Source organism: Mchenga conophoros, linkage group LG1, assembly GCF_057382185.1.
Source record: "Mchenga conophoros isolate Kocher_MC1m ecotype Shallow Benthic linkage group LG1, M_conophoros_male_GT1.1, whole genome shotgun sequence".
NCBI classification, from domain to species: Eukaryota; Metazoa; Chordata; class Actinopteri; order Cichliformes; family Cichlidae; genus Mchenga; species Mchenga conophoros.
This window is the reverse complement of record NC_140526.1, coordinates 10,190,281-10,213,987: the sequence shown is the minus strand read 5'-3', so window position 1 is coordinate 10,213,987 and position 23,707 is coordinate 10,190,281. Positions and strand designations below refer to the sequence as shown.

The window sequence follows — 23,707 nt, the reverse complement described above, 5'->3', positions numbered from 1 at the left end:
ATATAATTATGAAAATATACTTATACTATGCAGGTTTAAGAAGGCATTTTATGGTCATTGCGTGTTTTGGATGAGAATATTATCTATGATGAAGAATCTCTCTGTTACGCTGATGGTGTTTTCTATGTACAGCCCATTGGAGATTTTTTGCATGCCACTCATGTCAGACATACTTGGGTTATTTGTTTTTGAAAGACTGTGTTTGACTGTGCTGAGATCCTCTGCAGCCTCTCTGAGTGAACCACATCTCTCACACACAAACACAAATGCAACTAACAGAGGCTTGGAAAAGGGGTGCTGACAGGCAGAGGAAGCAGCAGCTGCTCCTGGGCGGGTCCAGTCACACAGGAATATGGAGGGTGGAGGACGGAGGGAGGAGGACGTTCAGCTCTAATTTACCAGAGCCACAAGTCCAGGCCGGTCAACACAGACATCCATCACTCCTACAGATGGACAGACTCTGGAGCCCTCCGGTTGTTCATGGTCGTGTCAGTAAATGAAAGAAGGATTTTGGGCTCATTTATAACAATATTTAGCCTAGTTATACCAGAAGAAAGATGGAATGCCTGACATGATGTATTTGTGAGCAGCAGCCCACAGTTTTTTCAGTGCTCTTGATAGAAAAGCTGTGCTGAAAAGAAGCCTTGGCAGGAGAAGCAATGGATCCATATGATGATGTATGAATATAGTGGTATAAGTGATGAGAAAAAGTGGTCACAAATACAAGGAAGCAGACTAGCCTGCCAACAATGGTACTAACAGAGATGTGACCTAAAAAAATCATTTTAGGATTTTTCAAAATTCATTCATTTATTTATTTATTTTTGTCCTTGAAACCTGAGAGCCAAAATTGGCCAACAGGCATCATGATGTGTTCTTACAGAATGACTAGACCGTAGGTCTTCGTCACCAAGAAAATCTCAAGGCTTGCTAGACGCTACAGCTCTGGTACACCAGCACATCGGTTCCCAGCACTTCACTGTCTGCGCTCAAAGCCTGCTGCCTGTAATGTGCGATCATGCATCACAGAGCTAATGTCTCCCCTGTGAGTCAGCCTCCTCTCTACCTTGTCAGCCTCGACTTCCCAGCCTTCATCTACTGCCAGTACAACCACATGACAACTGGAGAGAGACGCTTGTCTGTTCATTCAGTCCTCAGAGCCGAGCTGTGGATGTGCTCATGACTCCCTTGTGACGTCTATACAATAATGTCACTCTAAGTGATACAATAATTCATAGTTAATTGATCAGGGTTGGCACATATGCCGGTCTCTTCAGAAGAGTTGGGTAGAGTCTCCTGCTCCGTCAAAGGCCAGTACAGTGGAGTATTTATAGCTGTACTTTGCTCTTAGTACACTTAAAGATGAGAGATTATAGGCATAAATTGATGAATGTGACTAAATGTATAAGTGAAAATGAAATGAGTATACAATACAGTCTGTAGTCTGACCACACAGTTAATTGCATTCTGCCCAACAAATTGGTGAGTCTGTGTGCGTATGTCTGTGTATTGTGTATTACTTCTGCTTGCTCAGCAGGGCTGAGTGGTCAGGGCTTTGTTCTGACCAGTGGGTTTTCTCTGTGCAGGGTGCTGCTCAGGGTCAGAATGCTCTACTACCTGAAACAAGAGGTGATAGGAAGCCAGGCCCAGAAGGTGCTAGATGGCGTGGACTCCAGGTGAGCTTGACTTTTACCTAGTCTGATGTCAACTTGGGTTGTTTGCACTGAGAATTAAAACCGTTTATCACTAAGATGAGTTTTTCCTGAAACTCTTATTGCTTGGGTCTCCATTAGAATTTATTTTTGGCAAGGACTATACTATACTCTTCTTAGGACATAACTCATCTGTTTATACTTAGCAGTAGACAGCTTTTAAACCTTTATGCAGCATTTTTATAATTGTACACTACTCGCAATCTCACTGTACAGAAAAGACCAATGCTTCCTCTGCCTTAATACAACAGTAAATGCCTTGATAGAGATGTTAAATGACAACTCTGGTTAAAGGGTTAAAGGCGTTGCCACAGACTTCTCTTCTGGAGTGGTGTCATTAGCCTATGGTATCAACCTGTTGAGGGAACAAATGATCAGCCAAATTCATTAGAAGGTTGCAGAGCTCCACCTGCTGGTGAAAGACGGGACTTATTTATTTTCTGCTCAAGAACAAGATGGTTCAACTACAGTGCTTTTGCATCTTTGACGTGGCCAGATTCAACACTAAATTCACTATAGCAACCTTATTTGTATTTAAGGTATAATGCCACATTGTGATCTTTTCAAAAACATGCCAACTGCCATGAACATGAAATGACTATTTACATTTTACAAATAGCTTTGTATGGATTAACAATAAAAGACGTTTGTATTGAAGCAAATAGATGTATAAGGGTTTTGTTTTTTGTTTTTTTTAAGTTGTTTAATCAAAAAAATATATATATTTTTTTATGCTAAATTGTTTATTTCAAACAGTACATTTGTATTTCTGAGCAGAAAATCATTATATCAAATAAAGCTCTTAACGACCAAAAAAAAAAAAAAAGTTGTTTAATCAAATCCAGCTGCTTTTTAAAAATGCATCAAGAAGTATCTTTTGAAAAACGGTCACAACTATCAGCAAGTATATTGAAATGTATAAACATCACTCCCCATAATACCCGTCTAAAGCTGTGCGTCTTCTTGTCCTCTACAGTGAAGTAAAGATCTGGGTTCCAGAGCCTGACAATTCAGAGCTTCCAGCACTGTGGTGGGATGCAATCTCTGACAAGTGTCTTCTGCTGGGTGTCTTTAAGCATGGTAACACAGTTTTTCTACTAATGTGACTTGCTTGTTTGTTTGTTTGTTTTAAAACTTCAGTACAAAAAATGTAATTCTGGATTTTAAGTTCCAACTAAAAGTTAGCTTTTAAGTTAAGCTTTTTCCGTGATGATAGTGGTGAGTTTGGTGAAAAGGAAAAGTCAGCATTTGTTATTTAAAGTACCATCAGTGGAAACCTGCTAAAATATTTTTCGTTGGTGGGAAATTAACCAGCTTGTCTACTTCATATCTGTTTCCATGCATTATCCTTAACTAATTTTGGTGTTTACTTATCCTCCTGTGCTTTCCCAGGTTATGAGAAGTACAACACTATTCGTGGAGACCCTACCCTGTGTTTCCTAGAGCGTGTGGGAAAACCAGATGAGAAGGCCATCGCTGCTGAACAGAGAAACAATGATTTCATGGATGGGTGAGTACACGACACCCACCTGAACTGTTAAAATACTTTGTCTTTTACTTTAATTTGATTAGGCTGGTCCAGATATCTTTTAATCTGTCATCTGCAAAAAAAACCCAACAAGACACAAACTTTCTCTATGTGGATAGGGATGTGGATGATCCAGAATACAAGCCTGCTCCAGCACTGTTAAAGGACGACATGGAGGTAAGGTCACAAGACTCAAAGGTGAATGTTGCTATTTGATATTTATTCCCCAAAATGTTATTCTGTTCATGTGGATGTAGCGTTTTTCTGTTCAGCTGAACAGAATCAACTTTTTAGGATTTCCTTACCTGGATGATTGAGCATGCATCAAGATATTTGATACTTAATTTGACTTGTTGGGGTTGTCAGTTCTCCAGTAATCTTCTTTAAACATATATTCTTCTCATTCAGGACGACGCCTCTTCTCCTGGAGACTTGGTTATCACTGACAGTGCTGGAGGTAAGTATTAGATGCTTGTAATTCACAGCAAATTATCATGATTACAAGCACAGGCCTCCCACGGGCAGGAGAAATCTAGAGATTTCAAGTGGTAAATTCAATAAAAATATTAGAAATAATGCCACTCTTTTTGCTGTTTATTTAATTCAGATCCTGTTCCAGTGACAGAAAGTGAAAGTGCCTACTGGCCCTCCCCCTCAGTGCTGACAGCCAGGCTGAGACGTCTGATAACAGCTTCTCAGCGCTACACCAAGAGCCGCCAGATCCTACACATCCACCAGACTCAGTCTCAGTCCTCCCAGCAGACTATGGTGCTGTCTGCTCCACTTTGCCCGCTACCCCCCACTCTCAACGACACCCTCAACCCCAAGATGGCTGCCAAGATTGAACGGCAACAAAGGTTAGAACACAGATTATATCAGTGATGGCTGAAAAAGAAGCAATTCAATATTCATATGCTCTCGTAAAAGCAGAATATTATGTGTCGGGGTTGGGCAGTGTGGGAACCCATTACCCAATCTGCTGACATAGCCTCCCAGAGCAACAGGCAATTTTCTAGGATTTCAAATGGGCCAATGGATATTCATTTTCAGTTTTAAAAATAGTAAAAATAGTAAATACAAATCAAGATTGTTAACGATAGCCATCAGTCTTCTGATGCACTTTTTCAAATTCTATTCTTAGTATCGCAGTTTCAAACATGACTGGTCAATAGTATGCCAACCAGACATCAGAAATCTTTTTTTTTTTTTTAAAGAGAGAGCGTATGTTTAACTAATAGAATTTAAATTTATTTTCCACTTTCAACAGATGGACCAGACGAGAAGAGGCTGACTTTTATCGCGTTGTCTCTACTTTTGGTGTCGTTTTTGACCCAAACCTCGGGCGGTTTGATTGGACCAAGTTCAGGGCTATGGCTCGGCTGCACAAGAAGACTGATGAGAGCCTGCAGAAATACCTTTGTGCTTTTACTGCCATGTGCCGACGTGTGTGTCGCCTGCCACCTAAAGAGGGAGGTCAGATGCTCATTTTCTTATTTGCAGACATGTATGCAGATCACAATGTCATATATTATGGTCCAGTCACACCTATATCTGAAGGGAAGATCCTTCAGATTATTTTCAACAGTTAGTGTCTCTAAGCCATTTGATCTCATCAAGAAAATCCATTTAGTTGGATAACTTAACGTGAAAACAGTGCTTCATGTAGTATGTGGCTCACTCAATCCTGACTCCAAGGTTCTGTTTTGGAGGATGGTCTGTAACACCTTAGTAAACAAGCTGGCTCAGCAGTTCTGAGGTAGACGACTGACTGATAAGGTTAATCATTTGTGGAAAGATAAACACTGTGACATTGAAGCTCCAGACAAAAACAAGTCTGAGAGTTTCCTGTTGAGAATTTTTTTTTTTCTCAAACCTGCTTGTTCATTTTGTTCCAGACTCTGCAGTGGACCCTTCTCTAAACATCCAGCCCATTACAGAAGAGCGAGCATCTCGTACCCTGTACAGAATAGAGCTGCTTCGGCAGGTGAGGGAACAAGTCCTTCGACATCAATTATTGTACGAGCGTCTGCCACTGTGTCAGATGAGCTCTGACTTACCTGTTTGGTGGGAGGCTGGTAGTCATGACCGTGACCTGCTAATTGGTGCTGCAAAGCATGGTGTAAGTCGCACTGATTACCACATTCTGAGAGACCCTGAACTCAGCTTCATGGCTGCCCAACGCAACTACAGTCAAACAAAAGCTGCACAGCAGCAATCACGTACATCCACACCGCTCTTACACCCTCAGTACCAAGCTACCACTTCAGTGTTGACAGGCTCTCCACTGCCTCCACCCACTCAAAGAGACGCAGACCTATGTGGGGTCACGCCCAAAGTGGAACCAATTTCAGAGGGTGAGGAGAGCAAGGAAAGACAGGGAGCAAGTTGGACCCCGACTCAAGCACCAGCTACTCCCACAGGTCTGGAAGAGAAGCCTGTTTCAGTAACCAGGGACAATGAAAGGCAGATGGTGGCAGCACGAACGAAACCCCTCACACCCAACTCCTCAGAGAGGAAACCGAAGAAGACCAAGAGGGGCCGCAAGGACGCCAGGCATGGCACAGAGTCCGACTCAGATGGCTCCTCCTCAAGTTCGACGTCACGCTCTTCTTCCTCTTCATCGTCATCCTCATCTTCCTCATCACATTCAGGGTCCAGCTCCTCCTCTTCTTCTTCATCTTGCTCTTCTGGCTCTTCATCATCATCATCATCCTCCTCATCTTCTTCTGATGACAGTGAAAGTGAGGGAGAGGAAGGAAAAAAGAAGGGTGAGTACTTTCTTATGCAAGTTCCAGAAAACTTAAAGCAAGTAATGTTTTGTTAGGAGTGCTGACAGTGAGCTTTTCTAGGTTCAAATAAATGCATTTTCTCTGTTTCATTCTTTGTGGATCTCAAATGTCTTTTTGCCGATTTTTCTCAGTCCCCACTGTTACAAGTGTAAAGGGATTTGATGAGGACAGTGTGGCATCTCTCAGCGCTACGCAGGATGAAACACAAGACACCCATGTAGCTGAGAATGGCATCTCCAACAACTCTTCACACCCTTTCCAGGGTGGAGGGTACATGCTGGCTGCATCATACTGGCCAAAGGTGATTAACTATGCATATGTGCGGTTTGCATAATTTGCTGATGATGTAATGCTGAAAACACATTAATATGTCCACTTACAGTGTGGTCAGGTGCTGTGGGGAAATCGCACTAAAATTCTGTGGCTCTTGCTTTTTAAGGATCGCGTGATTATTAACCGCCTGGACAGCATTTGCCAGGCAGTGCTTAAAGGCAAATGGCCGGGAACACGTCGGGTCTATGAGCCTGGAGGCGCTGTGGCCTCCTTCTACACCACCAAGCTGCTGGACAATGCCAACAGCATGTGCGAGGACCCCTCTGCTTCACCACAGGGGTCAAAGGTGACCAAGCATGTTGCAGAAAACAAGGAGTTCTCAGTAAAACTCAACGATGTATGTTGATTTCTCCCTTCCTCCCCTCCTCCCTCCGCTTCGCCCTAATCCTAGGACCCTACCACTTCCTGCTGCCATGACCGGTGTTAGTTGCCGTGTTCAGCATGTTTCTCTGGTTTTCTTCCTGCTTTCCTTTGGGTATGATTAGTGGTTTTGACTGCCTGGCAGGAGGAGAGATTAATTTAATAGCAGCCTTCCTCTCTTTTCCCACACACTCAATTTGAATTGGGCTCTTGGGCTGTGATTACATGAGCACAAATCAGTCAGTCATGAGAATATAATAAGGTTCAGTCTGAAGCCTCTCTAGACTGAAGGGGGTCTTGCTAATAATCAGATTGAAATGGAGACCTCTGCTGTGGGTGTTCTCTGATATGCTCCTAAGCAATGTGGCCATTAACATGGCAGGCTTCAGATTTGCTTGTATTCATCTTTCCTTTTATGCTGTTTTTTGATGGGGATCATTTTCCAAATTTATGGTTTTTACCATCACAGATCATTAAACACCAGAAGCTTGTTACCTTCAATATTAAGATATTATATGCTGACAGCAGCTATTGCTTTGGCATGGCTTTCAACTCCAGTCTGAAAAAGCTTTACCCACTGCTTTGCTAAGCACTACCCACTGTGTGTCCATGTGTCCCAGTATTACTAACCAGAAAATATCTGAACAAGATTTGTTTTTATTTTGTGAGAAACTTTTTACAAGATGAATTAACAAAGATCTCAAGTAAGCATTTCCATTAAGAGAGAGCAATGAGAACAGCAGTCCTAGTCATCCTTAAATCACAAGACAAAAAGAATGTGATCATTCAGGAAAGTCTCAGACAGACTCAACAAATAAAGTCTAAAGCTTTTCTTTGTTTATAAATCTGTACATTTCCCCGACAGTCATTTTCCTAGACTTGTCTTACACTGTTGTCTGTATAACAGGAGGGAGGTCTGAAGTTGACCTTCCAGAAACAGGGTCTACCTCTGAAGAGGGCCCTGGAGTCTGAGGAAGGTCCCCAGGCCCAGCAGCAGTACCTGGCTCGGCTTCATGAGCTCCAGAGTGCCTCAGATACAGGACTTGCTGACATCACCAAACCTCAGTCCAGCTTCCAGACGGGTATGTTTCTTTAAAAATAATCTTCCTCAACAGATTTGGCGTATGAATACGCAAATCTCTAGGCAACAGGAAAGACTTTAGGCAGCAGAAGTTCTCTGTTTGTAGTCCAAGTAGTGTTGACCATTCATATTTGAGTAGGCTTTAGTTGTGTGCAGTTAAACAGTTGGTGTTATCCAAAAAGGGAATACATTGCACTATAGAAATGTATTGCCTGATGATGTGTGCTGTCTAAAATATATCTGAATGTAAATAGAGCAAAGATCTGAGCATCTGTTCGTGCACAGTGTGCTGAAATGGACAATGCTGTTTTTCTTTAGCACCACAAGATGGTAGCAAAGGATCAGAGAAAAACAGTCTGGACTGTTGCATTGGCTTTGCGTACTCAATACAGACATTTTCTTTATTAAATATCTTAATTCTGTAAGAAAATCATCTGGTCTGTTCATAATATTCTTAAATGTAAGAAAAAGTCAAAGTCCTGACACCAAAATATGAATGTGGCTCCAATTTAAGAAAAGATTTAGAGTTAGCCCTTTTTCTGACACAGTAGTTCACTGCTAACAGGCTGTTTCTCCTCCAGTTCCTACAGGTCTTACTGGTCAGATGAGGCCAAATGGAGTAATAGATGGCCAGCCAGTGGTTAAAAGGAGGAGAGGGAGGAGGAAGAACGTTGAGGGAATGGACCTGCTCTTCATGAACAAGAGTAGAGTCCCAACAGTTCCCGATCAGGTAAGCAGTTGTTCTGTTAGCTGAGCATACTTCTTAGTAAGTATGTTATGCTAGAAATCAGAAAACAATCACAAATGGCAGTTTCCTGATTTTTTTTATTTTATTTTTGGAACCAATTATATTTGTTAAAAGTGCTCTTCTGATTTTTTTTTTTTTTTTTTTTAATGGCTGTTCTGCAAAGTATACAGTATATAATGACATGCTCATATGCTTTCAGGTACCTCCAGGGTGGGGGGGTATTGGCCAGGTGGGCATGACTCCAGGCCCTGCATCAAGCTACAGTCAGAACCCCAGTCAGGTCCCTGCAGACACTGAGAGCAGGGTCCCGGTTATCAACCTGAAAGATGGCACCCGGCTGGCTGGGGATGATGCCCCCAGGAGGAAAGAACTGGAGCAGTGGCTAAAAGAAAACCCTGGCTTTGTGGCAGACACAGGAGCTTTTATCTGTGTAAGTGTTCCAAGGGCTTCAAATTCTTCTTGTCTGTTGAAAAGAGACAATTCCTGATTAACTAAAATAATAGATATTTAGAAACATTATTTTATTTAGTACATATTTAATTAAAAAAACAGAGGAACCAGTATGAGCAGAAAACTTCTTGTAGTTAGACATTCTATGTAACTAACTGTCGTTACATTTCATGTTTAGGGGGTAAATAAGATGCAAATGCAGTTCCACTTCCAGGATGGCCGGCCAAAGCAGAAAAGGCACCGCTGTAGAAACCCCAACAAGATTGATGTGAACAGCTTGACGGGAGAAGAAAGGGTCCAGATCATCAACAGGAGAAACGCACGCAAGGTGTGTTGGTGGTGTTTAAGTCATAACCAGCCATACAAATACAAAGATGGCTTTTAATTTGTTAATAATCATTTTGACAGTGTGTACATTATAACAGTGATGTGCACTTGGGTTTATGTTGTCTGTATTCTTTCTTGAAGATTGGTGGAGCCTTTGCTCCTCCGCTGAAGGACCTATGCCGATTCCTTCAGGAAAACCCAGAGTATGGAGTCCCGCCTGAATGGGCCGATGTTGTTAAACAGTCGGTAAGTTACAGAGTAACACTTCCCTCACATATTATAAAATTTATACCTTATAAAATTTAAACAGGCGTAAGTTCTACTGTCATGAAGGTTTTAACCTGTTTCTGATCATTTTAGAGACGGCAGTTTGGTGCCATCGAAATGGTTTTTAAATTCACCCCATTCATGTTATTGAGTGCAGATAGTAGTAAAACTGGCCTGACTAACCTTAATGCATATGTTCAAATATGTGCTGTTCTTCTTCTCTTAGGACAACATTAGTTTTATCTCAATGAGCCTAATTAAGTAACAGTGAACTGTTGTCACTGTCACTACCTGACTATTTGCTTGTATTGGGGAACCCTACCAACATCGTTCCATCTTTTCCAGGGTTACCTCCCAGAGAGCATGTTTGACAGGATCCTGACTGGACCCATTGTTCCAGAGGAGGTAAGTCGGCGTGGACGGCGACCTAAGAATCCTTTGGCCAAGGCAGCGGCAGCTGCAGCTGCAGCGGCAGGAGCACCACCTAACCCGGCAGCCTCGGCACTAGGTTTGAACCCACTGCTGGCAAACGGCCTCCTCTCTGGAATGGACCTCACGAGTCTGCAGGCCTTCCAGCAAAACCTCCAGAATTTACAGTCCCTGCAGCTCACTGCAGGCCTGATGGGGCTGCCGTCTGATGCTAGTAACCTGGCTGCAAGTAACTTGGCTGCCATGTTTCCCATGATGCTGTCTGGTATGGCTGGACTGCCAAACCTCCTCAGTATGGGCAGCTTGCTTGGGAAGCCTGCTCAGGAAGCTGCAGGAGGCTCTGAAGAGAAAACAAAGGGAATAACCAGCGGTGGGACAGGAGAGCCAACTGCCTCTAAAGCCCCCTCTCACACCTCAGACACCAAAGGAGAAAGGACAGAGGGCTCAAACACGACTCCTTCCTCCACTTCCAGCTCTGCTTCCTCTTCCTCCGCCACACAAAGTGCTTCAGCTGCCTCTGCAGCCTCCAGTCAGCCACTGTCTCTTAACCCCTTGTTACTCTCCAGTATGCTTTACCCAGGGACGCTTCTCACTCCAGGCCTTAACCTTCCTGTGTCCACCACACAGCCACAGAGCTCAAACAGTGACCCCACCCTTCCAACTGCTCCTCCTCTACCTTCAGTTTCCCAGTCATCACATCAGGAGACAGAGCAGCCAGAGGGAGACAAGGATGGAGAGGAGGAAGACGAGCTTTTGGAAGACGCTTTGGATGAGGGGGAGGAGGAGGAAGAGGATGAATCCATAGAACAAAAGGATAACAGTGGTCCTGAAGGTTCAGGGAAAGCAGAGTCTTCTTCATCAGAGTCTGGGAGCTCTTCCTCATCCTCAGACGATTCAGACTCAAGTGATGAGGACTGATCCTACAAATATATAAATATAAATTTATTTATGTATTGCCTAGAAATGTATACATATATTCACATATATATATGGATTTTCCAGCACTTCTGTTGTGATTTCTTTACATGTAAATACAAGAACTAACTACAATGTTCTGTAATAAAGACTACAAAAACCTTTAAAAAAGAAATAAAAAAATAGGAAAAACTGACCTAAAGAAACTGAAATAAAATGTCAATGTTTGTTCACAAGGTACAGTCTTGTTTTGAGACATTTTGCATGTCAGACTTTAGTAGATTTCTGAACTCTGAACTTGTACCATGCAATTATTGCAACAAAAAAGGCATTATTGTAATTATGTCAGGATTAATTTTATTAAAAGAAGTAAAACTACATCAACACGCTCTTTGAGCTGTACTATTAATATATTTTGATTGTCAGGGGTGTGGGGAATGACACTTGACAAACACTTTGGGTTCTCTTGTAAATAGTACTTTTACAGGTTCGTTGACACTTATGCTTTGCAGATCATACGTTGGATATGTCAGCAATAACTTGGGCAGCTAATGAATGTCACTGAAGCTGTAGATTCTCTGTCTGCCATGTTCCACCCGAGTGCACAACTCTCACAAACCTGTCAAATACCTTCATATCATCTTGAAGAGGTTATTTATCACTTCTCCTTGTCCAGGTAGGAAATGATTCCTTCCTTAGTAAGGACTTGGAAAAATGGTAAAATTATTATTTTTCCAGACGTACACAAGCTTAAATCTGTCTTTCAAAAAAAAAGAAGTTAAACATAATTCATTTCTCTACTGTCTGACTTTACATTTTAATATTCACCATCACCTTACAAACATGCCACAGCATGTTCAAGGCGCACTTTAGCCACCAACAGTAGGCATTCACATTCACCTGCACATCTCTTAATTATAACTAAAAGCTCCTTGAGCTGCGGTAACAGAGAAAAACCTTCTACTGTGTGCCAAAAAACTGCCCTTTGACCCTTGGCGGTCTTGACGGAGTTGTTTGGTCTTTGTAGTGTTGATGGATATTATTTCTACAACCCCGATGTATTTGACTGAATCTTACCTCAACTTTGCTAAATGGATTGGCTTCACTGTGCAAATGTACATGTGCATGGGTGTGTGTGTGATCTGTCAATGTACACAATGTTCTCATCTCTGCTGGAATGTGTGTCAGAGGCCTTTTTTGATTTTATTTTAAATGAAACCTTCCTCTGTGTTTTGCTTCCTGAGCTGCTCCTCTCGCCGCATCCATAACTCACCAGGCTGTATGTTAGGTGGTGGTGTGGGGGCTGACAGGCTATGAGATGTAAAAAACCGCATTGCTGTTGTTTTTTTGGTCGTTTTGTTTTTTTAATACCGTCAAAAATTTCTCTTTGGAAATTTGGAGGATTCAAGTGCTTGATGATACGCATTGCATGGCAACCTGTGTTCCTACAAAGCCCATGGGGCACAAGCACAAGTTAGTTCAGTTCCTGGCTAAGATTGTAGTATCACTGTCATTGTCTAAGTATTAAATTTTACGCAGTGCCACACGGGTTAGCTTCAGGAAGGGCTCAATAATAGCTTTTGTTGCTGGGAGTTTTCAGCGCTGTCTTGATTTATTTCACTTCACCCTCAACTCTGTTTTCTGACGAACAGAGCTTCAGATAGATGTAGAAGTGCCCTTATCCTGTACCTCACTCTCTTTCATTCACCGCTCACATCTACGCTCACTATCCATGCTTGTGTGTTTTGCTCAGCATCCGTGCACATGTCCATTTTAAACCTGTAACCAGGATATACACACAAACACTGGAGTTCACTCGAACCGAAGTACCTTTTTGTAAGTCTCTCTCAGCACAACAGTGCTTGCTCTAGGACTGCTGTTACACAGTGGACTGTTAGATACACAAATTATTTCCGAGGTGAGGTTTCTGTTTGGGCTGAGGGTGACAGCCCGCTGAAAAACCTGTTTAGTTCTTAAGTGTAGCTGTAGCATTTTTCTCCGTGGGTTCAGACATGAACAAAGACTGAAGACATGCCTGATTTCTAATGTTGCTTTAATGTGGTTTTCTTGTATGCCTGTTATATATAGACCTCGTCATGGGTTTGCTTGCAATGCAATTGCATTTTTTCTTTTTTAATTATTATTACTAACAGTACGGTATTTTTCTATGTCTGAGCAATGAACTTAAACATGCCACTGTCATTTTGTATATCTGCACCTCTACGCTCTTTAAACTTGTAGTGCCCTTATGCAAACACCCAGCCACTGCTACATCTGCTGTAGGTGACTGACTGATGACTTTTGCTACTTTTTGTTGCCCCGCAGCGATGGATTGATGACTGTGTTAATCCTCGTTAAGAGATAAATGTAGACACAAGATGGGACTTCTCGCTTTCATTGCTTTCCTTCCTTTTTTTCCTTCTTTTTGTAGAGGTTATATTGTATACAGACCTTGAAAGCACTGCTTGCTGCTAAAGAGGCTGTGCTGAATCTGCATTAAACACAGACACAAGAAAACAATGACCAATATGCAAGAGGAACGACAAAACACACTACTGCTGTACAGGGAGGTTTTCATACATGTAATCACTGAGATGACAAAACTACCATCATGGGGTTTGTATTTTTATTTCAAGCTTGATAGTATCCTAAATGTCACCCTGGTCAGTTTGTGTCTTTTTCTTTCTTTTCTTTTTTTTTTCTTTCTTTCTCATTGGACAGTTGATATATTTGCAAGTTGTGGTCTGTGTAGTCAAAATAATTCTTAATGTAGTGCAGGAAAACACGTCTTAAAAGTCATTTGTAATTTATTGGATTACTTTCTATGAAGTTCTATAGAGGAAATTGAGGTTTAATTATTTTTATTAAACATATTCTTCTGACTATCAATTAAGTGTGCCTTTTACTTTGTCCCAGGGACTTTTTGAAGAATTCAGTTATATCAAGGAGTTGACCGCTTTGTCTTGAATCCTTTAAAAAAATTGTACAGGTATATATCAAATTTTTGTTCAGCATCACAACACATGCAAAAATACATGTGTGTGTGTGTGTGTGTGTATATATTTGTGTAGCCTCAACATTAGTTTAGTTACACACATACTGCAGCAGGGCACTAGCTCACAGTAACACACAATGATGAAGCAGTGAGCACCCAAACTGTTAGGCCGTAGAGCAAAGACACAACAGGTAAGTATGTGTGACTGAAATAATGCAGTAGGAAAAACATAGTTTTGTTGTTAATATTCTAGATGAGGCTTGATAATTTATTTCACTCCCAAGTATTTTCTTAAAAAAACAATTACATATTTCCTTGTGATTTTTTTTTTTTTAAATATTCAATTTACTGCTTATTTAATGGATCCATTTGCACATAAACACTGCATAAACGTTAGTAGACACAGAACTCTAGTGCCCATATTGTTCCAGCAATGTTGGAAATGAACAAGGCTACATACCAAACTCTTGCAGCAGAGGGCCTTTCTTCACTGCAAGTCCTTCTTTTCTCCTCAGGGTGGTGCTCAGTGACCTGTTTAACTGCTTCTACTGCTGTTTGGCACTTATCTTAGCAACCAGACCAGATGACAAGTTGAGGCTTGTCTAATGTGAGAGGCCAATGGGCTGAACTTCCTCACCCTGCAGAGCAGCAGGTTGGCTGCACTGAATCATGCGGCATTGCTCTGCTGCTACTAGACAAACACACAGGAGAGATTTTTAAGAGCAGAAGTCTGTCAGTTTGACCTAACACCATCCCAGAAGAGCCACTGACACTGGTGAGTGACTTTGATCCTGGTTTATGAGTTTTGTTTTCTTGAGCTACGTTGAAAGTTCCACAGAGATAATAAACTGCACTGGAAGTCAGCTGACTATTTGGAGTAAAATGCAACAGTTACACGATCTGCTTCAGTGTTCCTAAAAGCTGCAGAATAAAAGAATCCTCTGCACACATTAACCATCTATATAGCTATTTTTCAGCAGGCTTTGCACTGAATAACAAAGTCTGATTATAAACCAAGATAAAGGCAATGTTTAGTTTAATTCTCTTTAAGGGACTAGCACATGTTAGAAAGTGAAAGTAGGCCTATTTTCACTTAGCATGAGTTGCATGTGAGTTGACTTGAGTGGAGTCCAGTCCAGAGGAAACAGGAAATGGGTGTGATTTAGATATTGTGCCAGCTTTTAGCAAAATTAAAACAGCAAACAAACATGCAGAAAACACATCTGTGGTGTTTTTAAATCGACACCGTGCTTCCAGGATCTTCCTGCTAAAGATAACAAGATAGGGTGTGATTCATATTTATGAGAAGCTGCATGCATATTGATGCTTCCAACTTCCTGTTTGTCTCTTCTGAGATGCAGCAGCTGGAAGTCCGTCAGAATGAGACACAACTTGATGTTTTAAGATGCCATTGGACTGATATCAGCATTTGGACTAAAATTTGGAGTGCACGATGAGAGTTTTTCTTGCCATTTTACCTCACCACATGGAAAACGCATCAGACAGCTGCTGCTTCAACCAACACGAACAGTAAGTTGTGAGCAAATCTGGAACACAGAGAATCAAAAGGCATCCATTAAGCTGCAATGATCACAAAAGTATATAGAAATGTCCTTATGTTGGAGATTAAGCAAAAGGTCAGAATTAAACTAATTCTGGTTCTGATTTTGTCTTGTTAGTGGGGGGAAAAGTATAGCCACATGAAAGGAAATATTAGGAAATCACAATAGTAATGTTGAGTGTGACGTGCTCTACTCTGAAAACCTTATGGCACATTTTTGAGCAAAACTGCTTCTTATCCACCTACAGTGTCATCCGCAGTCATTGTAGACTGACTCAGCACAGGCAGTAATAAACAGCACATGTGAGAATGGTTAGAGGAACAGAGTCTCGTTCAGGCTGGTGGTAGCACACAAAGAGACTGTAAAAAGAAGAGGGGACTTTACCGCGAGGGGACGGAGTATTCAATTCTCAGCAGATCGAACCATGCTTTGAAACACACTTTTTAGAGATTAACAGTCAACATTATCCACCATTATTATTCACGTGACCCAAGGATGGTTCAGTATTTAACTTATTATTTCCTCATGAGTCTTCTCTGGCATCTAAAATATTCTTGTTGTTACACGACTTGCCAAATTGACAGTTGCCCTGCACAGGGAAACTGAGTTTGAGATGTTTTTCTTAGGTTTTCAGTATGTGAGGTGCACAGGAACAAAAGTGACTATTCACAGCTGCCTCAGAGCAGGAAGTACACATGAGTGAGTCACTAAAGGCAAATGAACAGAGTGGGAAAGTGGTGCTGTCAACAAGACCACCAGGCCATCTAATGCATCCATAACAAGAAAGGCAGCAGCAAATATAAAACTCCAGGTGTAAGACCATAGTTTGACGTTTCTGTAAATAAGCTGGCTTTTGGGCACCCTTCCCAGTAAAATCCATCACCAGTCAGTATTAACTATATATTCTCCATTTGTCCATTAACAGGCTTAAAAGTGTGGTTTTATTTTATTTTTATTTTTTGAGACACAATTGTTGCAGTCCATTAACAAACAGCTAGCTTTATAGCAGTGTAGCTGTAAGTGGACTGGTACTTATTTAGTACCGTTTACTAATTTGAACATTCAAAACACTTTCTACTAAAAGTCTAATTCATCCAGTCACACAAAATCATGCAGTGCTTTTATGTGTTCCTACGTACTTTTATCTAACATTCTCACAAACTCACTCCAACAGATGAAAGTTGGGATTCAGTATCTTTCTCAAGGATACTTCGACACATGACCAGGAGGAGCCGGTGTTCTGGGAATCCATCCTACCTGGCAAACCATCCTACCCGTTGTTTCTGCGCATGCGCACAACACCGGACATCCCTCCCTGGAATTCCAATTAGTAGCGGACCCACTCTACCACCTGAGCCACAGCCCCGTTCAGTTGCTTTTAGGTTAGTCGTTGTCAAAAGGTTGCGTGTATTTTTCTAGTTATTTGCCTACGGTGAGGGGTTTTTAACCTATGCAAACATGATCCTCTAAAATAGTAAGTAGCTCAACTGGATGTAAGGTGATTGCTGATTGGTGGACAAGCCAACTGGAAAAGAATGGGGGTGAAAGTGGAACAGTAAAAGTGCCAAAATTCATCAAAGCTCAAAAATACAGAATTGAAGCAGACAAGGGTCTGCAGTGGACGCTTTTGAATATTTCTAACACTTGGTTTTCCTTCAGTACTTTGTATGTTGTAACATCGTGACTTGCACAGACCAACAACAGCGCAAGCAAGAGTCGCACACACATTGATTGTACCACAAATGTTGGACACTGCCTCCCTGTGGCAAAACACACTCACTGCAGCTCGCTATGGTCTGCCAGCACACCGTCCAATAGAGAACCACGTTGAGCCATTTAGAATGAAAATGATTAGTTGACACTGATGATGATGCAGTTATCTGGTGTGTGATAAGCAGCTGCTTAGTCTGCCTATGCCTCAGGTCCTCGTACAAGCTAATATTTTCAATTATGATTCATGCAAAGTTACCTCTAGTTTGTAAACAAAATGTGTATTTTTTTCACTCCATGTTTAGGTGTCCATTTGATTCCTGCTCTGACTCTCATCCTGTGTGAGTGAGGAGGTCACCATGGCAACTGTGCCACAGGGGATTGTGGGAAAGCCAAGGTTTGGCCCTAGTGACTGTCTGATCGCAATGTTGAGGTTAGCCCTGCAGTTACAAAGCATTACTGACTCACACAGTGTTTATCTGTGTAGGCTGTGTGTATGTCAACCTGATACTGATACTCGCAGCACTAATAGCTGCAATAAAGCACAACGCGCCTCAGATCTTTCATCAGTCTGCCTCACACACTGTACAAATGTGGCTAGATCAATTTAACAGCTACATAGTGTAGTTAACATCTGGTGTTTTGCTAAAAGGCACTGAGGGTGTGGTCAAGATCAATAATGTGTAAGCACACAGAGCTGATAAAGTTTCTGTACTGGGAATTCTTTAATATAGTTTCTACTGTTGTAAGCAAGAGCTTTAAAAAACACACGTGTGGCATTTCATTTACAGTTTAGAACTTACACCTCCACTTTATGCCAATGGCAGAATATTGTTGAATTACATTTTCCATTTCCTTTTGTGCTGCTCAAATTTCTGTGACGATGCCTTGGATTCAGGGCTTGCTCCAGAGATTCGACTGAGGCGATTGAAACAAGACTGAAATGCATGCTGCAAATGTTTCTACAGCATTACAGGGATGACGAGGGAAATGAGAAGACCAAAGGTACAGTGATGATTTTACAGTGGAATGTGGCCTTCAGCGTGTATCTGGTTGATAGCCGAAATTCTTATGATTAGAGAGCAGGCTGTCTTTTGATAGCAGGTGTGAAATTCTGGAATAAAGCCCGTGTTGTTGATACGTGCCAAAAAATAATCTATCTAATATTGTTCACAGAGTTGGCAGCAAAGTGCTGCTACGAGGCAGGGGTTTGGTATCACAGAATCTTGGAGAGCCTGATCAGTCAAGAGAGGAAAAGGCTGGGCTTCAGTGACATCTCAGTAAGTGCACGCCATCTGGTGGCCAAAGATGGAACTGAGCTTTGACCATATTAACTGAGCAGTCACAGATAAATGTCTCACAGCACCTGTGATCTCATAACTTATGTATTTTATTTATTTTGAGTCATCTTTGAAGTAAAGCAGCTGGTGCTTGTAATGCATGTAAAACAGGTGTGTTTGATGCAGGGCATCTTGGAGCATGATCTTTTCCAGCGCTGTCTGGTGGCCTGTTGCTTGGAGATCGCTGTAACCTCAAACAGCTTACCATGTGACTTCCCGCTGCTCCTTCAGATCCTCAAACTGGAACCATACCACTTTTGGAAGGTACTTTGTTTTTGCCATATACTGTACACTTAGTGATACAGTAACATTTAGTCTGTGATTTGAATGCTCCCTCTTTTGTTTTTCTTTGTTCTCACAGGTGATTGAGCCTGTTTGGCGGGTTGGGTCAGGCTTGCCTCACTATGTGGTCACACACCTCATCCAAGTGGAAGAAAAGGTTTTGGAGAACTTGGCTTGGATCAGCGACTCACCACTGTGGGATGAAATCACACCCAACGAGGGCCATATGCCCACCTGCCAGCAGGTTTGGAATAACACAAATACTCTTTGCCTGACATCATAAATGATCAATATTTGGAAATTTTATAACATATCCAAAGCAATTAAATTTTTCTTTGAACAGTTCGGGTTTTAATGAGAGTTTTGCCTTGTGTCAAATGTAGGTAATGCATCCAAATAGGCTTGAAGGTCCAATGCAAACGGATCCAGGTGTGCCGAGAGGTATTAACACAGTGCACTAAAGACTCATTTTAAATAAAACCATTCCCTGCAAACTGTTTACACTATTACTATAGATTGAGTGGTAAACTATTTTTGCCAGTAGATGTCAGTTTGGGGATGAACCACTCAGCCAGGACAGAGCAGCAGTGTTCCCCATCAGCTATAAACAGACAAGAGAGATGCAGCTCCCTCCATCTGTTTGCTCGGAAGGTCAGTTCTATATCATGCGTCCAGTTGCCATTGTTGTTATATGGCATGTTTAGTGTGGTCATGTCTGTCTTTATCTCAGGTTTACAGCTTGATGGCCAAGCGTCTGAGGGAGCTGTGTTCCACGCTGGAAATATCTGATGAGCTGCGATTAAAGATCTGGACCTGCTTTGAGTATTCCTTGGTCCACTGCTCTTGTCTAATGGAAGACCGTCACCTGGACCAACTGCTCATGTGTGCTATCTACATCATAGCAAAGGTGGGTTTTAAAAGATACTATTAAAACCCACCAGAATCTGCTAAAATAATGCAAGACAATGCAACTGGAAAATGCAAGTGGTTATCTCAGAGAAGATGAATAATAAACTTTAAACAATTCTTAGGGAGTGAGGAATACATTTAAATGTTCAGGGTGGGCTAAGATATACCAGCATTTTGCAGATGATGACTAATGCAGTACCAGCAAGATGTAGGTAGGGAGAACAGCAAACAGAGAGACGGTGCAGTAAATCAAAGCCACAGTAAATCAGAATGGCCAGACTTCTTAGACCTCTGATGTTGGACACCTGCCCCAAATTGAGTCCACCCTGACCACGGAGAAGTAAAACCTTCAGGGAGGTTTACAGATTTACAGTTTTATGGAAAAGAACTACTTGGTGTTTAAATAAAATTAAAGACTGTTGTGAGGGCACTTGACAGCTGAAAAAGTTTTTATCGCTTTTCACTGACATGAAATTAAAGGAAAACTGTATTTGTAATCCTAAAAAGAATCCATGTTGGTAATGCATGGACTTCATTGGAAAACACATACTCAGCAGTTAAGTGGTGGCATTTGCCTTTACAGATTACCAAGATGGAGATACCCTTCAAACAGATAATGAAATGCTACAAGTCACAGCCACGTGCCAACAAAAGTGTAAGTTTCTTTTATTTTGGTTTTTATTTTTTGCTGTCTTTAGTATACAGCTGTGAATTAACAAAATATAGCGATACAGGTTGAAACGTGTATCAGCTGGGCCCACTTATTCCAAGATTCCATCAGTTTTAGCGACATTCTGTTTTGTGTTTATCATCAAATGTTTTAATGTTAACAGGTACATTTTTTAAATAACTGTGACAATATCATTATACCTGCTTTACATGAGCATTTCAGTCTTGCAAGGAGGTTAGCAGGTTGACAGTAACAACTCAAAGCACTTGTTTCAGCATTTACCGTTTCTATCTGCAGGTCTGCAAAAACGTGCTGATTTCAGAAAGGATGGAGGAAAATTCTACCATTAAAAAAATCAGTAAGAAAGCTTTTAAATAAAAAAGTCATATATTTTAAATATTATGGAACACCTGTTTTAAAAAACACACTTACAAAATAGCCTTGTAATTACAGTAATGTACATAATGCGTCCCAATAAGTATTGAAAATGGGACTACACATTGCCCTCACTGCCATCGTAGCTTTATATGTGTAATGCATGCTCACATGCTTGCAATCCACTGTGGGCAAAGAAATGCGCATGTATTGTTAGCTGGCTATGTGGCTCGGAAACAGTGGCACTGGTGGTGGTAGAGTTAAAGAAAACGAATGCAGCATGTGTTGTGTTAGATCCAAATAAAGTACTATACAGAGGTAGAACTCATAGCAATGCCTCATTGCACAAGAAAAATGACACCCATCAAGTTACCAAATGATTCACTTACAACATTTTACCTGCATTATATCCATTATCCCAGAGTAATTCCACAGTGATAAGTAACTTTTTATTATATTGTTGATTATAGATACCGGAAAGCACAGCAGCACTATCCTAACCCCCAACACACCATCAACACATTATCCAAGACCTGGGCAGGAGGAACGGGGCAATCTCATCCATTTTTACAACCAGGTCTACACGACAAAGATGCAGCATTTTGCCAAACAGTTTGCTCAAACCTCATTAGTAAGTGAACATTTTTTCTTTTTTCTGAGCTGACGTCACAAAACTAAGAACTCAGTAAAAATGGGAAATGTTTATTTTCCATGTAATGCTTACACTTCATTTCTTGTCCAGCGAGACACCCCTCCTTTGTCTCCATACCCTCGACAGTGGAAAGCATCTCCTCGCTGTTATCAGCTGTCCAACAGCCCGTCCATCTCCATTTCACCATACAACACAGAAACCCCTTCCCCTCACAGAACTGGGCTCTGCTACTACTTCAACTCAAGTCCTCCAGAGGTGTGTGGATATAGTGTTTTTGTTTTCACATGATCGTCTTAAAAAATTTTGTGTGTTGGGGTACAATCTAGGCTGAATACATTTTACATTCCTATTTTGGAAATGATTTAGTGAATAAAAATGGTTGACTTTGCTCGCACACAGTAGAATATTATTTTCCTTTTGTTCACAGCTTCTGCGTGAGATCAACAACATGATCAAAACGGGCAGGTCACCAAACATGCGATGCTACGCGGTATCACTGGATAGAGATGAGGAAGGAGATGGATCCTCAGCCAAGAGGCTTCGTTTGGATGGGCAGTCAGCCTGGCAGAGACGACTGAGAAATGTGTTCAATGATCGCATTACAAGAATGAACCAGGACCAGGTCTAGCTTATTCCAGCTAACAGGCCTAACCTCCACTCCGATGGAAGTAAAGCACACATTTACTTCTTGACAAATTCTCTGTCAGCTCAAAGGACTAAATTTCCGTTGCTTGGCTCTTTTGTTTGGAACCATTTTTTTCTGATACCATAAGTCATGTGTGAAGGTCTGTGAATAAGCCACTTTATCCCCAGCACAGTAATAGAAGACTGGTCATCCTGGGTTGCTGCCTGATGGAAGTGTCCTTCATGATATTGTATGAATTTAAAGAAAGACAAGGCTGCAAAGTGCCCAGTGAGTTTTTCTTAGATAAAAAAAAGGACTGAGACAGGACTTTAGCAACTAAAAGGCAGATTAGTTAGTGTTTGTCTGCATCCACAGGAATTAATATTTACAGTAATATGAAAACATAAATGTATCCACAAATGCATCCAATAGACATTTGGGCAAAAAGTTTTTTTTCTGCACAAATTTAACAATTCTGTTAAAAAAAAAGTGTAACTTAGGCCTCTGAAGCTAATATAACAAAACAAAATTTTGATTTAGTCATTTTTGCATAATTAGAACATTTATATAATTATAGTTCGTTATCTTAATGAGTTAAATCTCACATAATAATAATAACATGGTACCTTTACATGTATGCAAAATGTTTTATTTATTTTAAATGTTTCAATGAACATTTTAAACTCAATTTTTGGTGGATTTTCCAGCATGCTCATCACTGTCCTGTTGAAAGATGGACAATTTGGCAGCTATTTATTTTTTTAAATTTAGCTAAATTTAGCTACAAGATTTTTTTTAGATGATTTGCAGAATTATTGATTTAAATTAACTGGGGAACACCAAACCCTGGATGTCTGAGGTTAAAATAAGACTTATTACTCTCTAAGAAGAGTCTAATAACTGACACCATATTTGAAGGCCCTGTGTGATTAATTTGAGGATGTACTCATTTGTTCTCACTAGACTGATCTGTTTTTTATGTTTGACTTACTTTTGGAATTTTGAGTGTACATACTAACATTAACTCCAGTCTATGACTTGCATGAATACTGAAGTTTGAAGTGATTTGATTCTGACTGCATATTGGTGATACTAGGGGTTTGATGCATACCACTCTAAATTAATTTAAAGTTGTTTTTACATTCAACTTATCGCAAAACTATTGAGGATAAACTAAAGTAAGACTTTTGCAAAAATAATAAATGAAAAGTGCTGTTACAGTAGCAGAAACTTGCACTGGTCAACATAAATGTAGAAGCTAAAACAAATTCAGTCTCAATAAATCTTTAAAAATCCAGTCAGCAGTTTTAGCCACCGTTTATTACAGACTGAGTATCACAGCTGATTCAACAGGACATCAATCAAAAACTGCATGGTGATTTTATTAAAGCTCTTTTCCAAACAGAAAAGTGTTTTGCTTTTGAGATTTATTGCGCAGAATGATACATGTGTCAGTTGACAGAAGTTGGCTTTATTATCATCTGCTGATGCAACAAAGTTTCTTTAAATCTGAGTTTAACAATAAGTAGGTATTACCAAGCTTTTGAAGACACGTGACCACTAACCACAAGATTTTAACTTGATGACAATTAATAATGTGGGATCAAGTGAACCCCTCAGCAAACAACCCATCATGAAGGGGGGAAAT

At 40.9% G+C, this 23,707-nt stretch overlaps 2 protein-coding genes across 6 annotated transcripts in view; both read left to right on the top strand.

The window, feature by feature from the left end:
* chd9 (chromodomain helicase DNA binding protein 9) overlaps positions 1-13,828 on the top strand; it is a 77,738-nt gene extending 63,910 nt beyond the window's left edge. For 4 of the 5 annotated variants that reach the window (XM_085252730.1, XM_085252793.1, XM_085253002.1 and 1 more), the window contains 16 exons: positions 1,587-1,676; positions 2,689-2,792; positions 3,105-3,222; positions 3,360-3,417; positions 3,649-3,697; positions 3,848-4,097; positions 4,508-4,713; positions 5,136-6,008; positions 6,161-6,330; positions 6,469-6,699; positions 7,630-7,804; positions 8,385-8,533; positions 8,751-8,981; positions 9,180-9,329; positions 9,470-9,574; positions 9,941-13,828. In XM_085252730.1, coding sequence (XP_085108856.1) covers positions 1,587-1,676; positions 2,689-2,792; positions 3,105-3,222; positions 3,360-3,417; positions 3,649-3,697; positions 3,848-4,097; positions 4,508-4,713; positions 5,136-6,008; positions 6,161-6,330; positions 6,469-6,699; positions 7,630-7,804; positions 8,385-8,533; positions 8,751-8,981; positions 9,180-9,329; positions 9,470-9,574; positions 9,941-10,942 — 3,961 coding nt within the window. In that variant the 3' untranslated portion in view covers positions 10,943-13,828. The remainder of the gene's footprint in view (positions 1-1,586; positions 1,677-2,688; positions 2,793-3,104; positions 3,223-3,359; positions 3,418-3,648; positions 3,698-3,847; positions 4,098-4,507; positions 4,714-5,135; positions 6,009-6,160; positions 6,331-6,468; positions 6,700-7,629; positions 7,805-8,384; positions 8,534-8,750; positions 8,982-9,179; positions 9,330-9,469; positions 9,575-9,940) is intronic. The other variant, XM_085252847.1, reaches the window with a different exon arrangement.
* Positions 13,829-14,330: 502 nt separating this feature from the next.
* Positions 14,331-23,468, top strand: LOC146582913 (retinoblastoma-like protein 2). Its single transcript, XM_085253124.1, has 16 exons — positions 14,331-14,709; positions 15,296-15,464; positions 16,671-16,878; positions 17,512-17,639; positions 18,105-18,211; positions 18,383-18,486; positions 18,673-18,810; positions 18,908-19,072; positions 19,212-19,269; positions 19,370-19,479; positions 19,559-19,735; positions 20,321-20,392; positions 20,705-20,765; positions 21,253-21,413; positions 21,525-21,689; positions 21,862-23,468. The coding sequence occupies exons 4-16, from the start codon at positions 17,566-17,568 to the stop codon at positions 22,060-22,062; spliced, it is 1,593 nt and encodes a 530-aa protein (XP_085109250.1). The 5' UTR covers positions 14,331-14,709; positions 15,296-15,464; positions 16,671-16,878; positions 17,512-17,565; the 3' UTR covers positions 22,063-23,468.
* Positions 23,469-23,707: the final 239 nt, after the last annotated feature.

What these genes read in the sequence shown, in the direction of transcription:
- LOC146582913 (XM_085253124.1), top strand. Translation starts at nt 17,566, where the DNA reads ATGGCAACTGTGCCACAGGGGATTGTGGGAAAGCCAAGGTTTGGCCCT. An exon ending in GGGAAATGAGAAGACCAAAG is followed by an intron (nt 18,212 to 18,382) that starts GTACAGTGATGA and finishes TATTGTTCACAG; the next exon opens with AGTTGGCAGCAAAGTGCTGC. An exon ending in TTCTACCATTAAAAAAATCA is followed by an intron (nt 20,766 to 21,252) that starts GTAAGAAAGCTT and finishes TGTTGATTATAG; the next exon opens with ATACCGGAAAGCACAGCAGC.